The sequence below is a fragment of the Sciurus carolinensis genome, chromosome 2 (genome assembly GCF_902686445.1).
Source record: "Sciurus carolinensis chromosome 2, mSciCar1.2, whole genome shotgun sequence".
Lineage (NCBI taxonomy): Eukaryota > Metazoa > Chordata > Mammalia > Rodentia > Sciuridae > Sciurus > Sciurus carolinensis.
The window spans coordinates 83,238,543-83,258,230 of record NC_062214.1 but is presented as its reverse complement, the minus strand read 5'-3'; the positions used below and the strand labels follow the sequence as shown (position 1 = coordinate 83,258,230).

Below are 19,688 nucleotides of genomic sequence, written 5' to 3'. Positions count from 1 at the left end.
TATACCTAGCACCTAGAACAGCAGGTACTCCATGAATACTTGAGTGAATAAGTGAGAACAAGCCATTCATTCATTCATTTATTTATCACATTGGTGGGGAAAATGAGGCCCACTCTGGGGAAGGTTGTATAAATCAGTAGTGATGCAGCTAGGATAGAGTTTGATATGGTATTCTACACTGTCCTGTGATGACCCCCGATACCCTGAATGAGGGATTGAACCCAGGGGCCTTTACTCACTGAGCCACATTCCTAGCCCTTCTCATTTTTATTTTGAGATAGGGTCTCACCAAGTTACTTAGGGCATCACTAAATTGCTTAGGCTGACCTGGAACTTGCAATCCTCCCTCAGCCTCCCAAATTGCTGGGGTTACAGGAGGGCGCTGCCACAACCAGCTGATGTCTCTTTTGACTTAGTTAGTATGAGTCATGGATATGAATGCCAAGCAGAAAAAATTCAGAAAGGTTAATTATCTTGTAAGAACTCTTCCAGGTGACTCCAGAGGCAGACAGCCCATGTAGCTAGTTGTCCTGTCAGCAAGAAAGCTTTGCTACATTTTGGTCTTTGGGTGGTGTGGGCTATTTGCTGTAACATAATATTCCTACATTTGTTCAGCAGAAGCTGTCTTTACATTTACCATAGAAAGCCATTGTTCTTCCTGTGGTAGTGATTTTGTTATCTTTACTGCATCAAATTTGTTAGGCACAAGACCAGCTGCACAATGCCCTTCAACTTAACAGACATGATCTGACTTATACAATGCTGGGGAAGATTCACTTGCTGGAGGGAGACTTGGACAAAGCCATAGAAATCTACAAGAAAGCCGTGGAGTAAGTGTATTCATTACCTTTAGCAATGAGAAACGTAAAAAAATAAATAAATAAATGAAGATGATATGTGAACTCCCAAGCCTAAGAGAGAATATATGTGACTGATTACTACTTGTATGGGTTAGAGTAAAATGTAAGCTTAGGTTAAAAGCTGCCAATGAATGGCTTCATTCAAGTAGACTGTTTCCTTCTCGCCGCTAAAGATGGCTGCTCTAGGCAAGCTGGTAGCTTTGCTCACAAAGCCAACCTGGGATCTAGGTTCCTTCCATATTAGGCCAACATTTCTTCACCTACATGGTTGAAACTGAGTTACTGAAATATAACATCTATGTTTCAGTCTATGGTGAAGGGAAGTGGTACTGGAAGCTAAATATGGAATAAGCATCTGGTAGTGAGTTTTAAGTGACCCATAAATTGCACACATTGTTTCTGTTCACATTCCATGGTTCAAAATTAGTCAGGAAGCAAAACATAACTGCAAGGGAAGTGGGCTGACATATACTCAGCAAGATTTTGGGGTCAGCTGCCAATCTGCCATTCTTTTTTTATACTAATAGATTGATATATCCAGAGTTGTTATTAGGGACAAAAATCTCTTAACTCAGTAAAAAATATCTATGCTTATTAGCTTGAAACTAGTATCTTGTTTTGTTTTGGTACTTGGGATTGAACCCAGGGCCTTGCACATGCTAGGTATGTGCTCTACCACTGACCTATATACCCTCAGCCCCACTATCTTGTTTTTCAAGAACATCACTAGGTAGTCTAAACTGGTGATAACAGAACTAAATGGTTTTCCCATGTTAGTATTCCAAGTGTCTTCTCTAGGGACATAAATTGTCTTTTCTGTATAGGTTCTTGTTTTAGTAGGATAGCTATAACAAAATGCTTTAAGTATCTCATTTGTTTGGTCACTTAAAATGTCTGGTCTATGGTTCAAGGCCTATTATTCCTGATAATTAGATTCTGAACTAAACTAAGATATCTATTATAGCAATTACCATGATAGTAATTTGGGGGTTGTATCAACCACAACACTGCTTTCTGAATTTTTTTTCAACCACATTTTCTGTCTAAAAAGACTGAAAAATTCCTCAGTAAGCTTCAAGAGAGACTTTTGTTGTTAAGAAGCTAAGTTTATGTGGGCAAGTAGGAAGGAGCTATGTAACCATGTTCAGTACCCTGTGGTGATGGGGGCAACCCTGACTCCTGACCCTTGCCTCATAGAAGTTAGGTGTTTGAAATAGTGCACATCAATCCCCAGAGGGACATTCTAGTGACTACTCAAGGATTTAAGTCACTAAATTTTCCAAGAGAGAAAAGGGAACACAGCTGAGCATTTGGAGCTTCACTGAGAAGGTGGACACCATTCTTTATGACCCATAGCTTTGAAGAGAATAGTCATGTTGCATGGGGAAGTGGCTGCTGCTGGAATCATAGAAGTTACTCATGTGGCTTGGGGAGGGAAATGAAAATGAATGTTATTATGGCAGAAAATGAAAGGCAAGTTCTCAATTGAACTGAGAAAACTTAGTTTAGCCGGCTCAGGCATCCCCTGGCTGGAGCTTTGACTCATCTGGTTCTGGGCTTCTTACTCGTGACCAGCACCCTGTCTCATTTCTTTGAAGGAAGAAACAGTGTCCTTGCCCTTTGGTATTGTGACTGTTGAAACTGGTGATTCTGTAGTGAGATAGTCTTAACTTGGTGTTGCTTTGGTTTTTGAACAAAGACATACCAGTGAGGGATTGAGAAGGCAGATGATATTTTACTTAAGCCAATATTTACTCCCAAGGGCCAGTGGCTAATTCTTTCCTAGGGCTGGTATATGTCTTCTTTCTTTTGTTTACCTTGGCTGTATAGTATGGCATTTTGTTTAATTTTGAAAGTACAACATTAGGGGTCTTGGGATCCTAAATTAACACAGAAAATTACACTGCCTGCCAACCTGAGCACAGTGAAAACAGAAGAAATCCCACAAGAGGAGACTGGCTTTAAACTATGTGTGTTCCAGACTGACTTGATTTTCTAAACTTTGTTCTTTAATTGTATCAATGTAATCAAGAAAGTCTCACACAAAACATTCTATATGTTTTTATTTGTTTGTTTGTACTGGGGATCATAGGATGTTGGCCCTAAGAAAAGCATCTGGATTCTAAGGCCCATTTCTTTCTTGCTTAGCAGTTTTTCCTGTAGCCAGGGTTCAAATGACCTACTTTGAAAGAAATTACCAGATTGCCTTCAGAAATTTCCATGTGAAGGAGGCTCAACAAAATGTTTCAAGTGTTACCCAACAATAGGTGGCTGTGCCTGCATCAGTCATTGTCTCTTATAACCGTTGTTTCCCTCTGAGTATTTCTGTGTTGCAGGTTCTCACCAGAAAACACAGAACTTCTTACAACTTTAGGGTTGCTGTACTTACAGGTAATGAAAATTCTACTCATTCATGTACTGATACTAGTTTAGAAATGCTTTGGGGTTTGTGTATATAGTGTCTTCTCTGCATTTTGATATTAGCACATTTTACCAGTAGTCACATGGAACACATGAATCTTGCTTTCTGTATGTGATGTGATATTCTTTGCTAAAGTAATTACCTTTCTTCATTCAAATCAATCAATTTTATTTCTGCCTTAGTGCAATTATAATTTTTATCTAATAGGAAATAAGATATATGAGAAACAGCTATCTGGTCTTGGAGGCTATTATTTTGGCCTCTGGGCAGAAACTGTGATCAAGTTAGCATGGCATAGGGTAAAGGCTCTTTTTGTTGCTCCTTCTTCCCAGCCAGGCTCCGATAGGAAAGAGAGAAGGCAAAGGCAAAGCACACTTTGTCTAGAATAAACTCTTCACTTCGGTAACCTTTATGTCTATTTCATTTTTCTTCAAGAGGAACTAGGAGCTTAACTCTGGGTCTCCATGGGCTTTGGCTTATGAGGCTGGCCCCAGAGGACATGAAGCTAACTAGCTCATTTCCTGCCCAGAGGCATTAATGTGGAACAGCATGAGTGTAGCAGAAATGGTTTCTGGCAAATAGATACTTTGATCCTATCTGGGGACAAATCAACAGAATTTTTAAAAAACCACAAATATGGGGATTTTGGATTTTCTTTCTTTCTTTGGTATGTACAACTCTTTTTTTCTCTTTGTCAAGAAAACTTACCAATGATTGGATGTTTTTTGTTCGGGGTGTGGTTGATCTCAGTTCTCTGATTTGCTTTTTTCCAAGCTCGGTGTTTACCAGAAGGCATTTGAACATCTTGGAAATGCACTGACTTATGACCCTACCAACTACAAGGTATTATAGGCTGTGAAACCCCAGAGCCTTCATATAGGTATTCCCATTGGCTCCTGGAAGTGGTCTGACTCTGGAAAACAAGGGTTAGCTTCCTCACTGAATACCTGAGAAATTCACTTTCTTTTTTTTTTGGTGGTGCTGAGGATCAGACCTAGGGCCTCAAACATGCTAGGAAGCCCACACCTCACACCCAGCCCAAGAAATAAATGTTTTTAAAGAAAAATTATAAATAGGGCTGTATCATGAGAGTCACTTGAACCCATGTGATTCAAGAACAGCCTAGGCAACATAGTGGGACTCTGAGATCTAAAAAAAAAAAAAAAAAAAAAGAAGAAAGAAAAAGTATACATATGTATAAATAAAAGGCAACTTTTTAAAAAATTCGAAATTATTGTGAAGGGTGGGCACTGTGCTTCTGAGTTGTAGGATTTTTTTTTTTTTTTTTTTTTTTTTTTTTTTTTTTGCGGTACTGGGGATCGAACTCAGGGCCTTGTGCTTGTGAGGCAAGCACTCTACCAACTGAGCTATCTCCCCAGCCCTGGCACTGTGCTTCTGAAATAGCACATTTGTTCTAATGGGCCTGCAACTTCTGCATAAAGCAAAATCAGTGTTGTTATAGCTTATGTGTTATCTGGGAAATTGATAAAGCTTCCACAGGTAGTAGCAAAAATGACTATGGTAAATGACTTCTAGATTACTAATGAATTTGAGATTACAACTTTTGTTCAGATATGATGCTGGGGTTGAGAAGGAAGATCTCAAGTGGATGAATATCATTGAGGGAGATGCAGCAAGATAGGGTTATTAATCAACACAAACTCAGTCCTGATTTAGAAAGTCATATTAGCCTGACACTGTTGGCTCTCCTCCTTTACACCTTTCCATGGAGGAATGAAAGGACTGGACTGATGAAGCCTAAAGTTGACTTACCCTCTATTGTATGGTAGAAGGAACTGGATATTAAGTAGTGTCTGGAGCACTTGGTGTACCAAATAAGGGCTATAGAGAACAGAATAAAAACAGTATTTACTGAAATACTGACTTCCCTGGATATAAGTAGGAAACATGAGCTGTTAAAGCCAGAAACATTTCATTCTTTTCTTTTTGGATACAGTGCCAAAGATAGTCACAGTGTCAGGAGCATTTATTACAGTAGCTTGGTATTATTTATGTTTCTGGGAGAAGTTTTTCAGTCTTATCTGTGCTGATAGACCTGTTGAGTTATCTGCCCTTAGCAGTTATCTGCCATAGCCTTTGGGAATGACAGAATACTAACTTTCCACATGCCATGTTTTTAGGCCATCTTGGCAGCAGGCAGCATGATGCAGACCCATGGGGACTTTGATGTTGCTCTCACGAAATACAGAGTTGTAGCTTGTGCTGTTCCAGAAAGTCCTCCACTCTGGAATAATATTGGAATGTGTTTCTTTGGCAAGAAGAAATATGTGGCAGTGAGTGTCCCTTCACATTGTCTTCATTCATGTGATTATTGGGTCTGCTGAGCTTGCTCCACCCTCTCATTGAGTGCCTTCTCTCCTCTGCAGGCTATCAGCTGCCTGAAAAGAGCCAACTACTTGGCACCCTTTGATTGGAAGATCCTGTATAATTTGGGCCTTGTCCATTTGACCATGCAGCAGTATGCATCAGCTTTCCATTTCCTCAGTGCAGCCATCAACTTCCAGCCAAAGATGGGGGAGCTCTACATGCTCTTGGCTGGTAGGAGACATTTATATGGAAACCCCTTCTTTTGGTGTATAATGAGGGAAAAATGAACTGGAATCATAGATCAGTGGCTAAATGTCCCATAGAAGAAAGGAAAGACAATGTAATGAATCTGACTTAACATATATAAATCTCACAATTGGGCACATTCACAAGAAATTAATTAAAAAAAATAACTATGGGTAAATGGCAGAAAGATCAATAGAGTGGCTGGTTGCAGGGAGGGGAAAGGAAGGAAAGACCCAAGGACTGAATTAGAACAATATATATTCCTTGCTTTTATAATTATGTCAAAATGGATTCTGTTGTCATGTATAACTAAAAAGAACCAATAAAGTACAAAAAAACATTCCTTTGGAGATTCTCTAGGAATTTGAATTACTGACTTAAAACCTGAAGAAATATGAAAAAGATGAAAAAGTATGGATTGCTTCTAACCTGGGGGAATTTCATTCAGATGAACAGATTTAGTCCAGATCATCCCTAATTCATCTCTTAACCACTTTTTTTCTCTTGGCTTGACAATGCCTTTTTTGCAGTACTGGGGATTGAACCCAGAACCTCTCACATGCTAGGCATTCACTCTACCACTGAGTTACATCCTCAACCCTCATTTTAATATATACTCTTTCCAACTAAATTCCAGATATTGAGCATTAAGAACCTGGGCGTTAGGTGGGGTTATGACACCTAACTATACTTACTAGGGTAGACATTAAGTGAATATAAACTGTTGATTTTGTTATGGTTATGTAATATAATGGGTCTATTATTACTATTATTATTGTAGCTGGGTGTGATGGTGCAAACCTGTAATTGGGAGTTGCTTGAGAGGCTGAGGCAGGCGAATCACAAGTTGGAGGCCAGCCTGGGAAACTTAGTGAGACCTTGTCTCAAATTAAAAGGATTGAGGATGTAGCTCAGTAGGAGCACCCTGGGTTCAATCCCCAATGCCCCCCGCAAATTGTTTCTATAATATAATTCATCCCTGGTAGTTCCCAAACTAGAGCATATTTATAGAGTGTGGTTCCATTTGTAAAACTCCATTTATGCCATACAAATAACAAAATCAATTCCAAATAAGTTAAAATTAACTGAACATTTTAAAGTTATATAAAATCATTGGAAAATATTAACTAAATATTCTGGGAAATATTTTCTCTATATGCTATACTATTTATATAAATGTAAATCCTAAAGCAGTTTCCATATGCTCATTGATGGTGGTCTTCAGGTGATATATATATATATATATATAGATAGATATAGATATATATATAGATAGATAGATATAGATATATAGATATATATGTATTTTGGGGTCACAACTGTGGGGTTCTTACTTAAGTGTTTACTTGGGGGATCGCCTGAATACAAAGATAGCCTAGTTCTAATTGTTAATACTGCTAAAAGGTATTAACAGCAGCACTAACTTGACACAGTAGAGATGGCCTTCATACTGGATCCTGAAAGACAAGTTGGACTCAAATAGCACAGGGAGACTGAGGAACCACTGTGAACAAAGGCTGCAGCCATGAAATTGCAGTGGCCCTTGCAGTTAGTGGGCAATAGTGTCAGAGAAGGTGGTGGAAGATGAGTCAGAAGAATTAATCTGGGGTCAGATTATAGAGGGCCATGAGAACAGTGCAAGGGCTGTAGACTTTATTCTATAGGCTTCCTGTCCAGCCATAATCCTAGATCTTGTAGGTGCCTATTGGAAGCACCTGCTGGGGATATGAAGTAGGCAGGGCTTTTCAGAAGAGCTCTCATTGTTTCATACATTAGGCTTCCAGGAAATAATTTAAAAGGAGGGGAGTGTTCTATTGCTAAATAAAAGTTTAAAGATCATGGGGAACCACTGAGGATTCTTAAGCAGGGCCAGTGATGTGATTAAATTTATCTGTCAGTAAGATACCTGATAGTACTGGGAAACTGGAATGGAGGCAAGTGGGGACATTGTTATGGGGGAAAATGGAAAACCTGACTTGGGCTTAAACTAGGACAGTACCAGAAAAGAAACTACAAAAGTAGAATGCATAGAACTTGACAACTGATTAACTATGGAGAGTTACCTGAGTGGAATTAGAATATACAGCAGTGCCATAGTTGAGGGGGCAGAGTGGGAGTTCACTTTGGGGGTGGGTTTGCATGTGTGGTGCTGGGGCTCATACCCAGAGTCTCCCACATGCTAAATATGTGCTTTTCCATTGAGCTACACCCCCAGTTCTGGAGTGGTGTTGAAATACTTTTTATTTTCTAAGTTGAGCTCTCCTCATTTCTTGGTTGCAGTGGCTCTGACCAATCTGGAAGATGTAGAGAATGCCAAGAGAGCCTACGCAGAAGCAGTTCGCCTGGATAAGTATGCTACTGTGGGAATGGTCCTGGGGAAGGTGGGACTCTGCAAAGCCTTGAGGTGGTACTGTACCAGTGGCCTTCATACACCGCAGGCCCAAATGTGGAAGGATATGGTTCCTAAGGAAGCAGAGCTCAGCAGGAATTAACACTCGGAGAAAATATTTCCAGTTCCAAGTTTAGTAATCAGGAGGCCAGAGAAAGCCAGAGGCAGCAGTGGGCTTGGGTTGCTAATAAACTGTGGGTTAGCTGCAATATCAGATGGGATTTGGGGCGCAGCTTAATCTAAGATAAATTTGGCTCTTCCAGAGTTTATTCCACTAGCATCTTCTGTGCTGCAGAGTAGGTGGTCTCTATTGAGGGCTGAGATGCCAGATTTCATCCCAGTACCTGCTTTGCTGGTTGGGCAGTTAGTTCCTTGATTCTTCCCCACAGGTCTACATAGCTTATTTCCACCTTACTGCATATTGGAGAAATCTCTACTTAATCAGTTTTGTTTTGAGTAATGAGAAGGATCTCTAAATGTGCATTTGTTGCAAAGCTCCTGCTCCATAGTAGCTGTCTGCCTGCCACAGGTGTAACCCTTTAGTAAACCTGAACTATGCTGTGCTGCTGTACAACCAGGGTGAGAAGAGGGATGCCCTGGCACAGTATCAGGAGATGGAAAAGAAAGTCAACTTTCTCAAGGATAATAGCTCTCTGGAATTTGACCCTGAGGTATGTCTTTTATTAGCTCTCATGAGTCATTTTAAGCAAGCTGTCCGAAGACTTTTGGATCAATCAAAAATAATGCAAATATAAAGGTGTTATAGGCCCTTGGCTCTTTTTGGCCTTGATGTCCCTTACAGCATAAGTGTGTCAATTATTTACAGCCCAAGACAAGCTTTTCTAGAAGAAAATAACAGTAAAAAGAACTTCAGGCTTACTGATTTGTTATTGCTAATACAACCTCTGAGTTGAGGTCTGTCTGCATAGCTTCTTCCCACTTCCCTTCATGTAGGAAAGGCAGAGGTTAGCTCAGTGATACATCAGATTTCAGTTGGTGGGTTTTGAGATCCTGCATGAACCTGCTTGCCATCCACTAAAGGCAGTTTATATTCTCTGCCCTTTGAGAATGATTTCTTCTCAGTAAGTACTCCTTCCCTCAAGTGCTAGCCAGGAGACACCATTTCAGCTAAACCTCTTAGTTGGAAGATCCAAAATAAGAGGGTTGGCTAATCTCTGCCAGTCATGCTTATAACTCTCTTTTTCTTTTCATGTGGACACAAGATGGTAGAGATGGCTCAGAAGCTGGGAGCTGCTCTCCAGGTTGGGGAGGCACTGGTCTGGACTAAACCTATTAAAGATCCCAAATCAAAGCACCGAATCAGTTCAACTGGAAAACCTGCTGGTTTCCAGCAACCCCTGGGCTCTAATCAAGCTCTTGGACAGGCAATGTCTTCAGCAGTTGCATATAGGAAGCTCCCTGCAGGTAGGAGGCTACACAAAGCTCCATGAAGACTTAGTGAGTACACGCCATCTGTGCCAGCAAAGAGATTACAACTTTGAGTGAGGCTTACATTCTTCAGACTCAGAATATGGCCAGTTTAGTATTGGCCAGAAGGAGAAAAAAACCAAAGGGTGGCCAAACTGGTTCCTCTTTTCTTAGAGCAAGCTATGAAGTAGGTAACAGCACCAGCAGGCTTAACTGGAACGCAATACACTCAATCTTTGAAATTTTAGAAATATATTAGCAAGGCTGGATATGATGGCACATACCTGTAATCCTAGCTACAGGAAGGCTGAGGCGAGAGGATTGTGAGTTCAAGTCTAGTCTCTGCAACTTACCACAACCGTATCTCAAGTGTGGGGGCAGGGGAGGAATTACATTAGTAAATAGAATTGTTATATAGTCTTGCTTTAATTTTCACTGCTGTACCGTAGGATGGCATGGTACAGGCAGTTGAAGTTTTTTTTCAGTGACTCACTGAGGGCAAACTTGACTGTTGCTTTATTTCTTCAGTTATTTTCTTCCCTCATAGCTGCAAAAATCTACCATAGTCTTGCTAGTTTCCCAAAATTTGGGTTTTCTCTTGAAATTTAGCAATTAAAATAATGATCTCTTCTGGAATTGTGAAACTAAGAATTTATGCTATTTGTTTTATTATTAGGTGCTGGAGGAACATCCCAGCTCACAAAGCCACCATCTCTTCCTCTGGAACCAGAACCCACTGTGGAAGCATCAGAGCAAACGAGAGAAAAATAAGAACAGGATGACCCTGAAGTAGGGGTTTCTGAAGGAATGTTATAGGATCAGGCAGCATGGAGTCCAACACTTTTCCCTGTGAGCACCAAAGAATTAGAACACAGGGTGTGTTATGATGTTCACGAGGAGCCTAAGGCCTGTGCAGCCCTTTATTGGCCCCATCCACCAGGAAATGGGGAGAAGACAGCCTAGCAGATTAAGATTTGGAGCAAGGCATAGGCTGTGTAACTCAAGAGCTGGCAAGGCACATGAGCTGTTTGCTGTTTGAAAGAACTTTTATCTCCTGGTTGATTCTCCACTTCTTTAATTCAAGGAAAGGCTGAGAGGTCTCTGTGTAGTAGCTGTGATAATGAAGCCATGGCTTAACTGGGATGATCTTCAGGCTGTGGGGTAATCTGACTCCAAGGCAAACATAAATCTTGGATTAATAATACAGTTTTCATAGTCTGAAAGAAATGATGAAAAAAAAAAATGCTCTGTAAGTTGAGGGCCAGACTGCTAAGTATCCAGTTGCATTTGCCCAAAGGGAGTCTAAATAAGTCCCTATATTTGGTTCTTGCAGGAGGTCAGAGTCTAGAGCCAGATCATGTCAGAACTATGAGCCAAGAGCTGGTCGGGTATCAGCACCAAGGATTTTTTAAAAAGGGAAACACTTCTTAGCTGAGGAATTTTAATGTAATCAAATCAATGATAATAACCACCAGAGCTATCAATATATTATTTATATATCCTTTTTAAAAGATTATGTATCATTATTCCTTTGGGGAAAGTTGTTATTCAGGTATAAAAATAGAGATCACATTAAAATGCTTAAAAGACTGTGATCGCTGTCCTCCCTTACCTGTTTCCAAGCCTAATTTGAAACTACAGGAAGAACTTACTTACAGCCTCAGTAGCAGCCCTGCCCTAATAAAGAGGAGGCCACCAATTTGCTTACTGAGAGCTAGTCCCCACTTTTCACTTCAGTTGCCTTTTACTTACCATAAGTAGAAGGTAGAAAACTGATCTACTACCAAACCAAACTGTGTTTGGAGTTCTTTATTTTATGACTGGAGCTGATCTGACATTGAAGGAGCTGCTGAGTAGTTCTCCATATCTCAGAAACAGAGCAAGGTATCAGAAGTGAAACCCTTGTCTGAGTAGCAGGTATGTGACAGAACTGGGCATCCTGAGCAGTTGAGAAAACTCACTTCTACATTAGCAAGGAGGCTAATGTACTAGACTGAATTGGTCTAGTTATGAAACTGAAAAGGTTATTATAGAGGTCTCAGTGAGATGAGGGTATAAACAGACAGGAGGAAGGAGACATGAGAAATTCAGGAGCTAAAATCAACAGAAATTAGGGATTGACTGAATGTGGTTGTAGAATGGGTACCCATTTCTGGATTTAGAGTAAAGTAATACTGGGGAAGTAGGATTGAGGGCTGATTGTGGAGTCTACTTTTAGACATGTCAACCTTCGAGACTTCCAAATAGTGATATCACTAAGAAAGCTGAATAGCTGGATTGCAGGAGTGAAACTGGTTTGAAGGTAAAGATTCAGGAGTAATTTGAATTTGACTGATAGCTAAAAATCATAGATTTGAAAGGAGTCTCCCAAGGAAAGCTGGGATTAAGGAGACAGAGAACCAATGAAGAAAAATATTTAAAGGGAAAAGTAGAAGAGCCCTACAGTAGAGAGAAAAAGAAAAACAAATAAAAAACGAGAAAAACCAGGAGAGTGGTATTACAGAAGGTCAAGGAACAAAAGGTTCAGGAAGAGATTGGTCAGTCTTTGGAATGTTATTCCCATTTTATAAAGGAGGAAATAGGTTGGGAGAGGCAAATGAATTTCCCAAGGTAAGTGGCAAGACCAGGATTTGAACTCAGATCTGGATGCTTTTAACCAGTAGTCATTAAGCAGTGGTGTTCCTTGGGTGATGTAGTGGTAGCAACAGAAGCCCACAGGCTTAGAGACTCAGAAATGGGATTAGATTACTCTTATTTCAGAAAGCTTCAAAGTAAAAGGAGAGAGAGGTTTTCAGAAGGCAAAACTGAATTTGTTACTCTGATCTGAAGGACTTTTAATATTTGCGTTTCTGTAAGTGAAGCATGAGTACGAACTAGGAGAATACCAGAGCAGGACCATTGAGGGTTTCCTTTGGGGTAAGGTGGCTACCGTGCATCCCGTCCACCGCAGTCAGGTCAGCAGTACTTTCCACATTGACTTGGGCTTAGATTTTCTTAAAAGTTAAATACTCTTAGGTTATACCTGTTAAGACTTTTGGGATGTAGATTTGCATTATAGTGGGAAAAAAACTATTCTAATTTCTAGTGTGGGGATTGCTTATCACAATTTTAATAAAATTAGGAAACTGAGACCAAATACATAATCAAAGATACAGATGTGGTTTTTGATGATGTGAAGTAGATGCAGGAAGATACAAGTATAAACTAGCATGATAAAAACAGTGCTCTTACTGCATAATATTAGTACAAAACTCTGTTCCCAGTAGTAAAACTGAGGCATACAATTAAAAGAGTCACTTTGTTAAAAAAAAAAAAAAAGTCTATTATTGTTTGATAATAGCAGAGTAGCTTGTGTTGGACCAGTTCTCCCATAGGTAACAAATATAAATAATATGAAATATCTTGGTTTAAATTTTTAAAAAATAATGATTATTCAAAGAAAATTATTACATTGTGAGAGCGAACCTAAATAAATACAACTGTAAAGGATAAGAGGATACATGGAACTGAGAGATTGCTAAGTTTTTAGATTTTATGTGGTAGACTAATGTTTAAGAGCGGGAGGAAAAGAAAAACCAATTCCCACCCCCAACAGAACCCAGAAGGAACAAAGAGAAAATAAGTAGCAAAATAGTAAATGAAAATCCTATTATATTGATAATTAAAATGGAATTAGACTATAAACACTAAATTGAAAATGCAGAGCAAGAATAAAAAGCTAAAGCCCAGACTTGTGTCATTGAAAGTAAAAGGATGAAAAGATATACCATGAAAACAATCATAGAAGTAATTCCTGTTTCAGCCACTGATAGAAATAGACAGTGGAAAAGGACACATCAACCACTTTGACTTGACACTTATTGTAAAATACCACAATCAGTAACAGCAGAATGCACTTTATTTTTTTTTTTTTTTTGCTGGGGACTGAACCCAGGGCCACACCCCTAGCCCAGAATATACATTGTTTGCAGCGCACACAGTTCATTCAGCAAGACAAACCATATACTGGGCTATAAAATAGTTCTCAAAAGCCAGAAGATAAAAATTTGTAACAACTTACAAGACAAAGAAGTCACAAGAGAAATTAGAAAATATTTTTGCACTGAATGATAATGAAAATAAAATTTAAAGGATTTGGCTAAAAACAGTGCTTACAAGTAAATGTATATAGCTGTTATTGTTTCTAACAGAAGAAAGGTGGAAAATCAGTGATGTGGATTTTCACTGTAAGCTAAGAAGAGAAGAGAAAAAATTTAAGTAGAAGGAAAGCACAGACAAACATTAAAGTTTAGAAAGCCCCCAATTCTATGGGGGAGGCAATTCCCCAACTAAACTGATCAAGAAATAGATACATTATGAGTATCAGGAATAAAAGGGTATAAGATTAGCTTCCACAGACATGAAAAAGATAAAGAGATATTATGCATAATTTTATAATAAAACTGACAGCTTAGATGCAACAGACAAAAATCTTTGAAAAATACAATATACTATCTGGGTGTGGTGGCTCACACTTGTAATGAATTCCAGTGACTGGGGAGGCTAAGGCAGGAGAATTACAAGTTCAAAGCCAGCCTCGGCAACTTAGCAAGGCCCTATGTAACTTAGCAAGATCCTGTTTGTTTAAAAAAAAAGGGGGGTGGGGTGCTGGGGATGTGACTCAGTGGTTAAGATCCTCTGGATTCAATACACAGTAGCAAGAAAAAAAAAAATAAAACGATGAAGTGTAGAATTTTTTAAGTTTTACATATTAAAGATACTGAATTTGTGAGTCAAAAGTTACCCTTGAAGCAAACTCCTGGCCCATATGATTTTGTAGACTTTTTTTTTTTTTTTGTATTGGGGTTTGAACCCAGGGGCACTTTACCGCTGAGCTACATCCCTAGCCCTTTTTAATATTTTGAGACAGAATCTTTATTTATTTATTTTTTAATTTTTTTTAGTTGTTGATGGAATTTTATATGTGGTCACTGAGAATCGAACCTAGTGCCTCACACATGCTGGCAAGCGCTGTACCACTTCGCTACAACTCCAGCCCGAGACAGCATCTCTTTTTAAGTTGCTGAGGTTGGACTTGAAATTGCAATCTTGCCTCAGCCTCCGAGTTGCTGGCATGATAGGTGTGCACAATCACACATGGCTTCACAGGCAAGTGCCCCCCTCTCCCAGTGCTGGGGATCAAACCCAGGGCCTCATGTATGCCAGGCAAGTGCTGTACCACTGAGCCACATCCCCAGATCTTTTATTGTTTTATTTTGAGATGGTCTCAGTAAGTTGCTTAGGGCCCCACTAAGTTGCTGAGGCTGGCTTTTGAAATTGTGATCCTCCTTCCTCAGCCACCAGAGCCACTGGGATTATAGCAGACACCAACCACACCCATCTAGGTATACAATTAAAAATATATATATTAGCCTATCAAATCCAGCAATCTGTATAAAAAGGTTAATGTAGATTGATCATGATCTTAGGATTCAAAGCTTTAATATTTGAAAACCAAAGTATTCTCATGCATTAACAAAAGAGAAAAATTAATAGGCCATAAAAAGCCATCTTAGAAATGGTATCATGCAAAAGATTTGAATCTATTACCCAAAATATACAAAGAACTCTTAGAATTCAGTAAGAACATAACCCAATTAAAAAAAATGGACTGAAGAACCTCACCTCGCCAAAGAAGATACATTGACAATGAATGAACATATGAAAGATGTGCCATGTCCTATGCCATCAGAGAAATGCAAACTAAAACAAGATATCATTACACACTTATTAGAATGGTCCAAATTCAGAAAACTGACAATACCAAATGCTGACAAGGATGTAGTACAGCCATTTTGGAGATAATTTAGCAAAATTTTACAAAACTATCCTTTACCATATAATTTAGTAACCACATTCCTTGGTATTTACTCAAAGGAGTTGGAAACTTAAGACCATCCAAAAACCTGCACACAGATGTTTATGGCACCTTTCTGCAAATTAATTAACCTAACTTGGAAGCAACTAAAATGTCCTTCAGTAGGTAAATGGATGGATAAATTGTGGTATACCCAGACAAATATTACTACTCAGTGCTAAAAAGAAGAGAGCTACGAATTTATGAAAAGACATGGAGAAAACTTAAATGCTTGTTACTAAGAAGCTAATTTAAAATCCTACATACAGCATGATTCCAACTTTCCAAGTATGGCATTCTGGAAAAGGTAAACATGGAGATAAAGTAAAGAGATCAGTGGTGGCCAGGAAAATTGAATAGAAGTGTAAGAGTAGACCATTTTTTCCTTGGTTGTCTTGATCTTAGGGGCAAAGTATTTAATACTTAACCATTGTGATAACCTTTGCATTTTTTTCCACAAATGCCCTTTACTAGGTTAAATATGTTCCCTTCTTTTTTTTTTTTTTTTTTTTTTTTTTGGTGCTGGGGATCGAACCCAGGGCCTTATGCTTACAAGACAAGCACTCTACCAACTGAGCTATCTCCCCAGCCCCTCCCTTCCATTTTTGATTTGCTGAGTGTTGCTTTTTTTTGCGGTGCTGGGATTTGAACTCAGGACCTCAAGGCTTCACATATGCTAGGCAAGTGCTCTAACACTGAGCTACAACCCCAACCCTTGCTAAGAATTTTTAGGATAGTTTTTTCCCTGCCCTAAAACTCAGTTGTGCTGTTGTTCATCTTCCTCTCCCAACACCCCTGACCACCACTGATCTTTTTAACGTGATTCCTTCAGTATGTAGCCATTTTATATTTACTTCTTTTCATTTAGAAATATGCACTTCCGTTTTCCCTATCTTTTCACGACTTGATAGCTCATTTTTTTTAAGTTGTCAATAGGCCTTTATTTCTTTATATGTGGTGCTAAGAATCAAACCCAGTGCCTCACATATGCTAGGCAGGCTCTCTACCACTGAGCTACAACCAGTCCAGCTCATTTTTTAGTAGAGTTGTAGCCAGTGCAATAGGGTGAAAAATATATAGAAATAAATAAAAGTCTTGTAGGTGACATGGTTGTTTATCCTGAGAAAATCCTAAGGCATCCTAAAATAAAACTGTAACACTTGATAAGTGAAATTTGGTAAGGTTTTAAGACACAAGACCAGGGTATAAAAATCAATTGTATTTTTATATACTAGCAAGAAACAATTTGAAAATGAAAGTTTGAAAAATCAATTTAGAGTCAAATACTATTTGCATGAAATAGATATGAATTTAACAAAGCATATATTCTACTCTGAAAATTCACAAAAGTATTGCTTTGAAAAAGATCAAAATAGAAAGATACCATGTTCTTTGGAACACTAAATACTGTTAAGGTAAAAAATGTTCCCAAATTGTTCTGTAGATTCCTATCATAATCCCAGCAGGTTGGAGGTAAAAATGGACAAGCTGATTCTAAAATCTTATGGAAGTACAGAGGACCTAGAACATCCAAGGCAATATTGAAAAAGAACAAAATCGAGGTCAGCTACCCTGGAGGCTCAGGTGGCAGGATTGTAAGTTAGGCTGGCTAAATTGCTATCCTGGGCAATTTAGTAAGATCCTGGAAGAGAAGGAAGGAGGAACAGAAGAAGAATAAGAATGAAATTGGCAAGAATGGAGGAAGGAAGGACTGTACAGAGGGAAAAGAGGGGTGGGAGGGGTGGGGGGGAAGGGAAAAAAATAACTAAATGAATCAAACAGCATTACTCTATGTAAATTTATGATTACACAAATGGTATGCCTTTATGCCATGTACAAACAGAGAAACAACATGTATCCCATTTGTTTACAATAAAATAAAAAAAAATTTAAAAAAAGAATGAAATTGGAGGATTAAAACCACCTCACTTCAAGGCTTACTATGACAGTAATCATGTGGTACTGGCATAGGACAAATAGATCATTAAAACAACATAATCCATAAATAGACTTTATGCTTAAAGGCATTTGATTTTGGGGGTGGGGCACGAGATATTTGACCCAGGGGTGCTATAGCACTAAGCCACATCCCCTGCCCTTTCCATTTTTTATTTTGAGACAGGGTCTGGCTAAGTTACTGAGGCTGGCCTTGAACTTATGCTCCTCCTGAGTCTCTGGGATTCCAGGCACACACTGCCATGCCTGGTTGTCGTTTGACTCTTTTTTTTTTTTTTTTTTTTTTTTTTTTGGTGCTGGGGGATTTAAACCCAGGGCACATGCATGCCAGGCCAGCACTTTACCACTGAACCACATCCCCAGCCCTGTCGTTTGATTTTTGGTTTGATTTTTGCACCAACTCAGGGCAATGTGAAAATCTTTTCAACAAATGATGCTGGAACAGCTGGATAGCTGTAGAGAAAAGAATGGATCTGGGGGATGGTGCTGGAAAGATGTTGGTCAAAAGATACAAAATTTTAGCTAGACAAGTAGAATAAGTTCAAGAGAGCTATTAAATAACATAGTGACCGTAATTAACAATATATTCTTGAAAAGTACTAAAAGATTGGAGTTTGCCATGAGTGTTAGTGCACACCTATAATCCCAGCAACTCAGGAGGCTGAGGCAGGAGGATCACAAGTTCAGGCCAGCCTCAGCAATTTAGTGAGACCCTGTCTCAAAAAGAACTGGGGAGGTAGCTCAGTTCCAAATAACCCCTGGATTAAAAGAGTGGCTTTTAATGTTTTTACCACACAAAAAGGTCAGGTGATGCATATTAATTAGCCAATTTAGCACAATGTATTCATGTTTCAAAACATGTTGTATACAATATATACAATTTTTGTCAATTGAAAAGAAATCCAAGCCCAACCTAACACTACACACATAAAAAGTAACTCAAAATGGATGAACCTAACTGAAAACTGAATTATAAGGTTCCTAGAAAAATATGAGACCATATTCATAACCAGCATAGTCCTATTACTTAGGGCACAGAGAAGACAGTTAAGACATTAAGAAAATTGGTATCAAGCCGCAAACTAGGAAAAATACACAGTATGTCTGACAAAAAGCTTGTTATCTAGAATATACAAAGAACTCCAAGAGCTCAATAATTAAAAAAAAGTAACACCCCAAGCAATGACATACCAAGCAACCCAATTGGAAAAAAAGTGGGCCAAAGATTGGACAATTCGCAAAGATATATGAATGGCCAATAAGCACATGAAAAAATATTCTTCATTTGTCACGAGGGAACTGCAAATTAGTAAATACCACAATATACCTATCAAAATAGCTAAAATGTTGGTAAGAATAAGATGCAACCTCAACTCATACATTGTTGATGGGACTGTAAACTGATTCAATTACTTTGGAAAAAGGTCTTTGACCGAGTAATTCTACTCCTATGGCTTTTTATCCAAGAATGACAGTATGTCTACACAAATGTGGTAACAGCTTTATTCACGAAAGCCTCAAAGTGAAAACCTCTGTATTTGGAGTATAATACTATTTGGCAATAAAAAAACAGTGGACTAAAATGCAACAAGGATTAATCTTAAAAATATATTGAATGAGAAAAGCTTTATATCAAGGACCAGATACAGAAAAATTCCATTTTTAAGTTCCAGAAGAGGCAAAACAAATTTATCATGGAAAAAATGGTGTGATTGCTCCAGAGGTCAAGGTTAGGGGTGGGGATGACCTGGAAGAGGCAAAGAGAAGCCATCCAGGGTGACAGTCTACCCCGCGGGATGGGTTAGAGAGGTATATGCATTTGTTAAAACTTACCAATGGCACACCTAAAATTTGCATAGTTTTACTGAATACATATTTTTACATAAAATAAAAGTAGAAATAAAATGTTATTACAATAGTTTTCAAATGAGTTTAAACAAACGTAAGGAGACCCAGGAATTGCCTCTTCAGCTTAGTAATAACTTATTAAACAAGTTATGTGCTGCATACTACAGTAAATACTTCTTTGTATGGCAGTTTCCTTTAATCAACAACCACCGTGAAGTGGGTACCGTGATTAGTTCCACTTTACAGATGAGGGAAGTGAGGCTAAGCAAGGGTAACTTATCCAATATCATACAACTCACCATCTCAAAACCTTGC

At 38.7% G+C, this 19,688-nt stretch overlaps 1 protein-coding gene across 3 annotated transcripts in view; it reads left to right on the top strand.

Moving 5' to 3' along the window:
* The window catches only part of Bbs4 (Bardet-Biedl syndrome 4), a 49,375-nt gene extending 36,353 nt beyond the window's left edge, over positions 1 to 13,022 (top strand). For all 3 annotated transcript variants that reach the window (XM_047539176.1, XM_047539174.1, XM_047539175.1), the window contains 9 exons: positions 703 to 830; positions 3,197 to 3,251; positions 4,057 to 4,125; positions 5,424 to 5,576; positions 5,670 to 5,841; positions 8,137 to 8,206; positions 8,775 to 8,916; positions 9,469 to 9,670; positions 10,350 to 13,022. In XM_047539176.1, coding sequence (XP_047395132.1) covers positions 760 to 830; positions 3,197 to 3,251; positions 4,057 to 4,125; positions 5,424 to 5,576; positions 5,670 to 5,841; positions 8,137 to 8,206; positions 8,775 to 8,916; positions 9,469 to 9,670; positions 10,350 to 10,444 — 1,029 coding nt within the window. In that variant the 5' untranslated portion in view covers positions 703 to 759 and the 3' untranslated portion in view covers positions 10,445 to 13,022. The remainder of the gene's footprint in view (positions 1 to 702; positions 831 to 3,196; positions 3,252 to 4,056; positions 4,126 to 5,423; positions 5,577 to 5,669; positions 5,842 to 8,136; positions 8,207 to 8,774; positions 8,917 to 9,468; positions 9,671 to 10,349) is intronic.
* Positions 13,023 to 19,688: the final 6,666 nt, after the last annotated feature.